General features: G+C 33.5%; 2 protein-coding genes across 2 annotated transcripts; both read right to left on the bottom strand.

The window, feature by feature from the left end:
• Positions 1 to 515: 515 nt before the first annotated feature.
• LOC106111513 (pancreatic lipase-related protein 2-like) lies at positions 516 to 2545 on the bottom strand. Its single transcript, XM_013293631.1, has 6 exons — positions 2536 to 2545; positions 2263 to 2434; positions 1868 to 2016; positions 1280 to 1525; positions 726 to 1056; positions 516 to 601 (listed from the first exon to the last, which is right to left on the bottom strand). The coding sequence occupies exons 1-6, from the start codon at positions 2543 to 2545 to the stop codon at positions 556 to 558; spliced, it is 954 nt and encodes a 317-aa protein (XP_013149085.1). The 3' UTR covers positions 516 to 555.
• A 2559-nt stretch (positions 2546 to 5104) lies between these two features.
• On the bottom strand, positions 5105 to 8987 carry LOC106111580 (pancreatic lipase-related protein 2-like). Its single transcript, XM_013293707.1, has 6 exons — positions 8957 to 8987; positions 8244 to 8406; positions 8016 to 8164; positions 7230 to 7475; positions 5703 to 6033; positions 5105 to 5176 (listed from the first exon to the last, which is right to left on the bottom strand). Exons 1-6 carry the CDS (start codon positions 8985 to 8987, stop codon positions 5131 to 5133), a joined length of 966 nt encoding a protein of 321 aa, XP_013149161.1. The 3' UTR covers positions 5105 to 5130.
• Positions 8988 to 10857: the final 1870 nt, after the last annotated feature.

Here is a 10857-nt window from a genome sequence, read left to right as displayed (position 1 = left end):
GAATAAAAAAAAATCGCGATGAAATCAACCTTATAGAACATAGTCTAGAAGAACATGCAGACTACTTATTAAGTTTTTTTATTCCTCGCAGGCGCTGTCGCGGGAAAAAGCTAGTATGTTGTAAATAAACAAACAACATAAAGTATGATGAAACACTTGCAACTTGAAACGTTTGTGATAATCCTCAACACATCGTAAGCGTATGAGAGCACATTTCATTACAAGTTAGCTAACTTAAAGCTCCCAAAGTAATAGTTATGAAGAGGGATAAAAGTATTAGAGGAAACTTTTACATTCGACTAAACTTAAGCGTGGGAAAGTTTATTAATGTACTAAGTGTTAAGTAACTTATTTTCAGCTTATATGAAAATCGATTCCATGCACATTTTTGCGTCTTTGTATATGTAGGTATTAAGTAGGATTTTAAAAATTAAAAACAGTTTAATATTGCTCGATTTAATAATTTAAGGACATACAAAAAAAGAAATAAATAACATTTAAAATGAACACACTATGGCGAATTTGACAGGTTTGTTTTTTAGTTGACTCTGAGTTTTAGAATGGGTGTCGATTTCCAGTCGTCAAGCGGTACAAGCCGGATCTGCAAATAAAAATTATAAAATCAAAATAAATACGCTTCAAGACTATTAACAATTATTGAAGAAGACGAAATAACAATATATAAGAAAGTTTATTGAGACGTTTATTATGCTTCGAATACATACCCAGATTTGTTAGCGACAGCATTTCCCATAACTAGTGTATTTCCTTGACAAGTATTCGCTTCCACTTCACGTAGATTTGAGCACCTTCTGCCGACTAGATGATTGTTACTGATCGTAGCAGCGAATAATTCCCAAGATCTGTTATGGTTGCAAATACTGTTTGAGCAACCAGGTTGGTTGCTGCCTCCATTAGGATAGAAATCAGCATCTCCGACATTGTTGTTTGGAGTTCTGCTTGGGCCGTTCGTGTGAATGATTTCTACGTAAATACCATCAGTTCTTGCTAAGGCATTTCTGTTGTTCTCCCATACGGGACTAACTGGATCCAGACCTGAAATAATAGAAATAATATTATTTTTAATTTAGATCTTATAACACGATGCCACGAAGTGTAGACAGAAAGAAATAGACTGCACCAAATTCTTTAAATACTATGTAATGTTCTTTAAAACAAATCAAGAAATTTTCTTACATGCAATGCTACGATATGTATTGAAAAATTATTCTTATTTTCTTTTACATATAGTTTAAAATTCAATATTAAAGTAGCTTACCAGTGACTCGTCCAACTCTGCCATTCAACTCCTTTCCAGCATTACCCACGACATGTGCTCCCAAACTGAAGCCAACCAAATGCATAGATTGTAAGGAAGCTCCGGTCACACTGCTCAAGAAGGCAAGGAATTGTCCCAGACCACGACCGACATTCGGTAAACCGGAGATGGCTAGAGCATAACTCGACATTGCCAGATGACTCCAATCCAGGATTATTACATTCACGTTGTGTCTACTGAGAAGAGCTGCAACAAGTCAAAGATTTTTCACAGTTATTACTTTTACGAAGTTCGTAGTTTTTACAACACACAGTTGGTAGCACATTGCTAGCATACTCTATTTGATTTTGTGCAGCTATAGGTATGTAAATTAAGGGGGGATTCGAGGAGGAGTTTCAACACTGATATGTCTCGTTGAGTTTAATAAATTTTTGAATAAGAAAATTCTAAGCGAAGACTTAGTGGTAGTTGACTAAAATTAATACACGAATAACAAAAATGTTGACAGTCTATTGTTGGATTGAATTCCTCTTCGTAGTGAAAAGAAGGACGTGGTCATGTGTAATTCCAAGAAATAAAAATGTATACCGTTCCTAATGGCAGGGTTTAGGTTTGTGTTGTGGTTGCTTGCCCATCCGTGGGCGACAACCACGGTTGCATGGTTACGGTTAAAGTTGGAAGACCTTATCGAATCGGCATTATTCATCACCAGGACTTGAGAAGAAGACGGGTTAGATCTGTAAAGGAAAAAATCTTTTAATTATACAGGACTACTGTGCCCGTTTTGGTATTTTTAACACAAATAATTCGATGAAAGAAATGAACATTTATGGCCAAATTTAATATACGATCTTTGTAGAACTACATCGGTTTATATCGTATTTATAACTTATTATGTTAGGATATATTAAAAATTGTCCTTGCCGTACTAAGTCGATTTGCAAGCAATTTAATATTTAAATTTTATGTTTTAATTTACTTACCTAGTGAACAATAGGTAACGGTTCCGAGCATGTCTGCTCAAATCTTCTAAAAGTTCATTATTAATTTCCTCTTCTAAATCAACTGTATGAATCTTGTTGTCGCCGCCGATGACTTCTATGAAGCGTTTGCTGACGTCATTTTCTGACACCGGTGCAGCGAGAGACACGCAAGCTGTGAAGAAAATTAGACATAGCTTATCTCACTGAAGAGTTTTCATCAGATTATGGTCTCAAGTAATATATTTATTTATTTAGCCTTCTTATTCCAGTAACTGGACCCCATTCTGGGTATAGGCCTCCTCCAACCTTTTCCATAAGTCCCTATATTTTCCTTTCTTCATCCATTCTTTTCCCACTTCTTGTACGATAACGTCTTTCCAACGTTGTTTTGGTCTGCCGACTTTCCTGGCACCTGGTGGGCCTATGTATGTGTCCTATATTATGTGTATTTAATTCACAGATAAGTAACCTACACATGGATCGTTTAAATTATTTAAATCATCAGCCTATTTCTGCCCACTGTTGGAGATAGGCCTTACCCAATACCTTACACACAATGCGGTCCTGCGCCTTACGGATCCAACGACTTCCTGGTGGAAGACGCCCTACCGTCCTTGGGGCTAGTTTTTGAAATGACATTTTTATTTTGAATGACAACACTAAGGAAAGTTATACCAATAAATAAACTTCGGAGACCTTTTTTCACATTCGTGTTCCGGAGATAAGGTTTGTCCAGAACGACTGAACTCTCGGTGGAATTTGGCACAGATATAGACCATATTCTAGAAGAACACAGATGCTATTTTCTTCTTTAATTCCGCATAAACTTTTTTTTTATAATGTAAGGTGGCCAACAAGCAAGCGGCCGTTTGAATACACCGTAATGGAAAGCAACCGCTGTCCATAGACATCCGCAATTGCAGACGCGCTGCCTACCCTTAACTGACGGAGGAGACGCACATATGTAAAGGGGACACTTCTTCCTTCCTATGCGTCTTTACTGTCAAATTCACTTTTCCTTTCCTCATAAGAAGAGAGTGGAAAGGGAAAGGGAGTAAAATTAGGCCTCTGACTCAGACTGAGTCGGGAAAGTTAATAATTAAAACTATTTAAACACTACACTTACCGAGGCTTGCTAGAAGTAAAATTGTTTTCATTGTCACGTTTTGAATGTTTAATATGTATGTAAACAATTAAATTCCTTTCTATTTATACGCAAATTTGAATTAAAAATAATGACAGCTAAGATAAGATCCTGATGAATTATATTAAGTATGTTAGTGCTGTATACACACAGATCAAATTTATAAATCTTCTAATATTGTAAATGCGAAAGTTTTTATGGATGTTTGTTAGAGTTTGTAACCTAAACTGCTAAACGGATCTCAATGAAATTTGGCATAGATGTAGAGCATAGTCAGGAAGAAGACATAGGCTACTTACTTTTTTTTTAATTCCACGCGTACGGTGTCGCGGGAAACTAGTTTGATATAAACATAGAACATTGAAAGACCAATCAGTTCTTTTATTCTTGTCCTAATCTATTGAACAGTATGATTCTTTGGTGGAACACCAGATAAATTAAAAAAAAAAGTAGTCTATTAGATAGTATGTCTACGTCTTTATGATTAAAATATATTTTCCTTTACCATCTATACATATATTAAATTGGTGTGTCTGTTTGTAATATCAAAAGAACAATTCCAGATTTCGAGAAGATGATGTATTTGCGTTGCTGATAACGAAGATCGCATTTAAAATATTTGATAAATTTGTGCGTCTTTCTGTCAGTCTGTCTGTCTGTCGCGCAACACAAGCCGCGTTTGTTCCGGATAATCTCCGAAACAGGTGGACCGATTTTGACCGGATTTTCTCCGTAGGTTAGCAGACAGACAGGCATATTTTAGCCTAATTTTTTATCTTATTATTGCGTGGATGAAGTCGCGGGCAAAAGCTTGTATAATGACCTTTACTGGATATTTCGATTAGCGATAGTGGTGTTTTTCTTTAGATAATTATCTCAAGTAATCCGTTACACGATTTGTTAAAATTTCAAACGATTTTAGCTTATTGAATTATAATCTCGTTTTGATTAAAAATAGATTGTTGATAAAAATAGACAATTAAGTACCATTGATAGTACTGTTCAGTGCATTAGGATTAGTTGTGTGAAAAGGTTAGTTCATTATAGTTTTGATGGCTTTAAGTTTGTTAAGAAAAAATTGGGGTGCAATATTTTATTAGAATTGTCTTTATGTGGACAAAAGATAAAAATTCTACGCAATGAATATTTCTACTAATGAAAATGAATATAATTAATACCGCTTAACTTGTCTACAAAAAGGCAGACTTAAAAGGTATATAGATTTATTTCCTTGTCACTTTTAAAATATTAACTGAAATCTGACTTATTGGTGCTTTGAAGATGGTCGGAAAAAATGTTTTATCTATTTTAATATTATAAAGAGGAAAGATTTATTTTTGTATGAATATAACTCAAAAACTGGCTGTTTTTGAAAATGTTTTCACCATTAAAGAGCGGTGATATCAATGAGTAATATAGGCTGATTTTTTTTTCTTTTTTTAAAATTTATAATTTCACGCAGATGAAGTCGCGAGCAACAGCTTGTCTTGCGTTTAATAAACCAGCGCTAGACCACGTACTTAAATAAGGAAGTGTGCATTTTATCAGCAAGTCGTTTTATTTTAAGATGAAGGAGGTATACATTATTTAGAAAAAAATAAACAAAAATTCAATTTAAAATTAACATTTATATATTCATAGCTCTTTACATTAATGATTGAATAAATAATTTCTTTTTTTATCACTTGTAATGTCTGTTTAAGAATAATTTAAATTAATATTTGTTAATAAGGATAACTGCTTGTTGTCGTCAACCCATATAATCCAGATCTGTAAATAAAAAAAACAACTATTATAATATAACTTCCGAAGAATTTGATAATCACAAAGCACAAATCTTTGACTGTAGTGCGATTGTCGATTGTTTCGCAGCCAATTCAACTGTTTATTTGAACAACTGAAAACCAAGTGGTGCACCTACTTATGAGCTCAGAGCAATCAAAGCAAGACTAAACAGTTGTGCGGATAGTTTAGTCTCAGGTGGGCCTACGCTCTTACTGTCATAGATGATGGCAATTAACAATAAGAAGGTAATACAATTACTTGAAGAAATACCGTTTAAAAGATAGGACTGACAGAAGATGGATCAAATGACGAGACGAGATTGTATTGTATACTTATACTGATATTATAAAGAAGAAAGATTTTGGTATGTATTAAAATAACACAAACTACTGGGCCGATTTTAAAAATTCTTGCACCATTAAAAAGCTGCGTTTTCAGTGAGTAACATAAGCTATATTTTTTATTACGCGAGCAAAGGCTCGAGCAACTGCTAGTAACAAAATATACCAACCCAGATTTAGACATATCTCCATTGCCCATATTATATGACTTTCCATTACATTTGTTGGATACAACTTCATTCTCTGAAGAGCATTCTTTACCAACTAAATGATCGTATTTCACTGTAGCGGCGAATAATTCCCAAGAACGGTTGTGATTGCAAATACTAGTTAAGCAACCTGGCTGACTTTTGCCACCATTAGGATAAAAATCAGCATGACCAAGAGCCATGTTGGCACCACTTCCACGGCCATTGGTGTGGATGACTTCCACGTAGAGGCCGTCAGTTTTGTCCAAGCGATTTTTGTTATTATGCCAAATTGGACTGACTGGATCAAGACCTGAATGTACCAGAAATATTCCATCAATTTTTATTAGGAGTGTTTTAGTTTTGTCTTTCAACATATTCTGTAAGCGCACGTAAACCTTCGACTAAACTATCACACTTTGATTCCTAGAATCTACAGTTGAGTGTTAGTTTAGTCAAAGGTGTACTCGCTCTAAGGAATGTAAGCTTATGACTAGGGCGTTTGTTATATAAGGCGTAATTTTAGTCTCTTTTCACCCTTTTCTTAAGAGGAAAGGATGGGAAGGAAAAGTGCATTCGATGGTGGAGGAGATGCACGGATATTTCCCCATCCTTTCGTCTCCTTTTCCGTCGATTAAGGGAAGTAAAGCATCTGCAACTGCGGATGTCTATAGGCAACGGTCGCTTCTCCATTTCGGCGGATTCAGGTGGCCGCTTGCTCGTTTGCTTCCGGGTATTGACATCAAAAACAGCAATATGTGTGTTATCATATGGGTATTGAAATAGAATTTAAATTCAACATGTAAACGTAATTCTATATAACTTCATAAGATTAATTAAAGCTTTGCAATTATCACTAATATGGCAGTACATCGATAAATGTTTCTACAAGCGCTTGGAAACAAAGTCTAAAATAATATTAATCGTAATGCTGTGATTCCATCAACATATAAAGTAATTAGTGCTTCAATAATAATTAATAATACCAACAAAAATCGGTTTTCACTCGTTTTTTTATCAGGTAATTATAATACCAATTGATAAAAATTATGACGTTATTTAAACAACGTTACAACTTTTATGGAATGTTTATATAGTAACTAGCTGTTTCCGTGCGACTTTATCAGCATAAAATTATTTTATTGTTTACATGTGTCAAATTGTCAATTGCAAATGTCAAAATGACATGCCATGACAAATCTTGCTTCCTTGATGTTGGCAGCAACTTATGGTCTCTTTCCCACATTAGGGTTTTTATCCAAAACATTTACCCCCTAGGTTTAATTACGTGAAAATATGTAGCCTAAAGCGTGACGTAAGTGTAGGGCTTTTTATTAAAAAAAGAATTATTCAAAAATTTGCTATAATTGCTGACATCTTAGGCAACAAAGAAGTGTGTGTTTACGCTTTATTATAATAGTATAAATAAGTATAGATAGTGAATACTTAAATATTTCATTTATATTTTAAAGAATATGTATGTTTAGATTGTTTTTTTTTCATATTTACCTGTGACACGTCCAACTTTGCCATTCAATTCCCTTCCAGCATTACCAACCACATGGGAGCCAAGACTGAATCCTGCCAAATGCATGGACTCAAGCGATGCACCAGTCGTTTCGCTCAAGAAGTTCAAGAATTGTCCCAGTGCTTTGCCCACGTTCGGTATGTTAGCGATTGCGTTTAGATAGCTACCCATTGCGATTCTACTCCAGTCTAAAATGATCACGTTGACATCGCTTCTCTCAAGATATGCTGGAAATAAAACGATTAAGAATTAGACGACGCAACAAAAATAGCGCGGTTCAAGCTTATCAGATGCGTTAAGGGAAGTTACCTATATCAGTTGCATTTACCGAAATTATTTAATATCAGTTCTCTAATTTGTTCTCTACATTTTCGCTTAACGTGGATGGCTCAGTGGTTTGAGCAATTGACTTCTAATATACAGGTCTTGGGTTCGAATCCCGCCATGTTCCAATGTGATTTTCGATTTTTCGAATCTCATAATGTACATAATTTAATCGGCGTTTTTACGGTGAAGGAAAACATCGTGATGTAATCTGCACATGTCGAAGAAATTCAAAGATATGTGTGAAGTCAACCAACCCGCACTTGGACAGCGTGGTTGATTATGGCCTAGTCACTCCTTATTAGGGTAGGCTCCGAGCTCCTCGGTGGGGACGTATAGTGAGCTGGTGATAATGATTTCGTTTTTATATTTCTACAATTATATTTAATTGTTTTGCTTGTATAATTTACATTCAATGAAGTCATTCTTATAAAGAAAATTACCATCTCTGATGACAGGGTTTATGTTGGTGTTTTGGTTGCTGAACCATCCGTGAGCCACCACCACAGTCGGCACGTTAGGGTTAAAATTTGACGATAAAACAGAATCAATGTTATCTATTTGCAAAAGCTGCGCCGAGGTTGGATTTAATCTGAAACAATAATATTTCAAATTTTTCTTTTCACTATCAAAATACACTATTAGCAAAAAACGTATTTTTTTATATTTACCGCGTGTAGAGGAAATATCGATTTCGTGGATTCCTCGCCATACGTTGTAAAACGTCTTCATCGATTTTCTCTTCCAAGTCTACAATATGAATCTTGTCATCACCACCAATTACCTCAATGAAACGTTCATCTTTCGTAACTGGTACCGCCAAGCTAACACACACTGAAAATAAAATACACTAATAAAAAAATGTAGATTGAAAAACAAAAAAAAATTAATCCAACTGACTATATGCTAACTTGTTAGTATAAATCAGTTCAGCTGTTTAGACTAAAAGCTCATAATCGTCATACAAACACATACATAAAAATGTTTACGTAAAAAATAATTAAATCCTGAGTCCAGTAAACCCGCATTCGTCATCAGCATTAGAGGCATTACAACTGCGGGTGGACCTGGGCCTGGTCCAGTGAATTTCTCTGTATCGGTATATCTTGGGCTTTTTGTTTCCAGCCCTTTAGAAAACCGCATTAGACTTGGCATTTAAGTATAAAACAATTCAGTCGATTTTTTTTGTTTTTTAACTGGGTATACTAAATTCTAGTTAAATAAAACTGAATAAATAGAGGGCTTTATAGAATTTGATATTCCTATTGAAAAAAAAATGGAAACATATTTGTGTTACATATGACCTTCATATGTCGAAATAAAAAAAACATTTTTTAAAATACTTTTTTTTATAAGTTTTTATTTTTCCTAAATGTACACTTACCAAAAGTCGCTAATACAATGATCGCCTTCATTTTTTCACTTTGAACTCTAGTAAAGTAAATGACGGACTATACTTTTGTACTTTTTGAACAAAATCTGATAACTTGTAGATCGTAATCGAAAGAAAAATAAGGGCGAGTACGCACATAACTTAATTTATGAATTTTCATAGAAGTTCAAAAGTAAATGTTATAAAACAATTATTATAGACAGTAGATAGGTTATTTTTGTTCTTTTCTAGGACATGCTAAATCATCAAAGCTGTAAGTTAATTTTTCTTTCTTTTTTTTTTCATTTTTCTTATCAAATTTCTATGACAATTTTTCTATTTCGTAATTACGAAATTTCATTTTTGGGTCTTCTGTGGCCCCACGGAAACCATGATGAAGATATAAAGCCAGGTAAAAATACTTTAAGTTATGTTATTTCTGTTAAAATAGGTTGTCTGGTTATTTCGATTACTTGTATATTTCACATTCAATTGTTTTAAAGCGTTCAGATTAGTGTACATATATTTAACTTTAGTATCTTATTTCTTACTATGGGCGTCACAGCCATGTTATGCTTTAATAAAATATAGTCTTTATTACCTCTTATGTTTTCTTCCAATTTGCACAGAATAACCTTACCAATATGGCCGTTGTATCATCGAACTAATGCAACACCCTTATTTTTGATATCCGACTACTATCCGATTATTAACATAAGCACAATTACGACATTTGAAAACCATGACATAAATATTTTAAATAATGTTTTGGATCACCATTACAAAGCTTATATCGTTATTTCAAATTATAACAAATGGTATTGATTTATAGCACAGACTAAATAACTTTCAAGAATACAGAATGCATCAAAATAGTTAAAAAGCTAACATTACGTACATACGACTATGTTAACTCTAAGTAGTTTAATAAATTCTCTTTGGGTAATTTTTGGTAAATTGAAAATTAAATCAAGTATGAAAATATATGAATATCTTTTTTATATAAAAATTAATTACTTTAGTGTGTCCACAATCTCAATATTTAGATTAAATCTAAAAATATTCCAATTGATAACGTTTTTTTATTTGTAAATATTTATAAAAGTCATAACAATACAGTTCAGTTTGTTTATCTAATTCATTATTAAAAAACTACCTTTCATGAAAATAACTCTGAAGAATAAACCATTAATTACGGTCATGTATAAACAAATTACTTCAAAAGAACAAAGTATAATGTTATTCAAACATCTTGCGGGCTCGGAACTTCACGCGAGCAGCGCAGAATGTTTTAAATATGGAATAAATAAATGCAGGAGGGTACTTCCCACCTGTCTCACTGAAAAGATTGAAACGACCTATACCTTAATTGTGTTCAAAAAATAAAGTAAGTTAATGTAAATATATATTAACTTATTATTATCCGAAGCAATCAAGTATTAAGGACATAATTAGTATAAAACGTTATCTATACAAATGTTTGTAAATACACTATAATCATTCATTTTGTTTGAGTATTGATTAATAACAATAACTACCGTTGTTGCCATTGGACAAAGTAATTGTTTCTACGTGATAATTTTAATTTATTACCCTATGTCGGAATATTTGAATATTCTTACATATATTATGCTAAAGTGCTCTGGTAAGTTACTATTATAATTATGTACATATACCAATAAATGTCAACGTATAAAGTCCTTGTTTTTTTTAATTAAAGTGCCAACCTCGTGCGTTAGCGCCTATAATTTTTCATACGTTGTCAGGACTTAAGTTCTAACCCCATTAGCGCCTGTTGTAATAAAATAGCAACGTTAGCAATAAAGGGATGCCTACAGCTTATAACCTGCGTTGACACTTAATGTTTTGAATTATGCAAAGTGATTCAATTGTGCTGACGGTGCAGGCTGCTT

This window comes from Papilio polytes, unplaced genomic scaffold, assembly GCF_000836215.1.
Source record: "Papilio polytes unplaced genomic scaffold, Ppol_1.0 DF824158.1, whole genome shotgun sequence".
Lineage (NCBI taxonomy): Eukaryota > Metazoa > Arthropoda > Insecta > Lepidoptera > Papilionidae > Papilio > Papilio polytes.
This window is presented reverse-complemented; position numbering and strand designations above follow the sequence as displayed.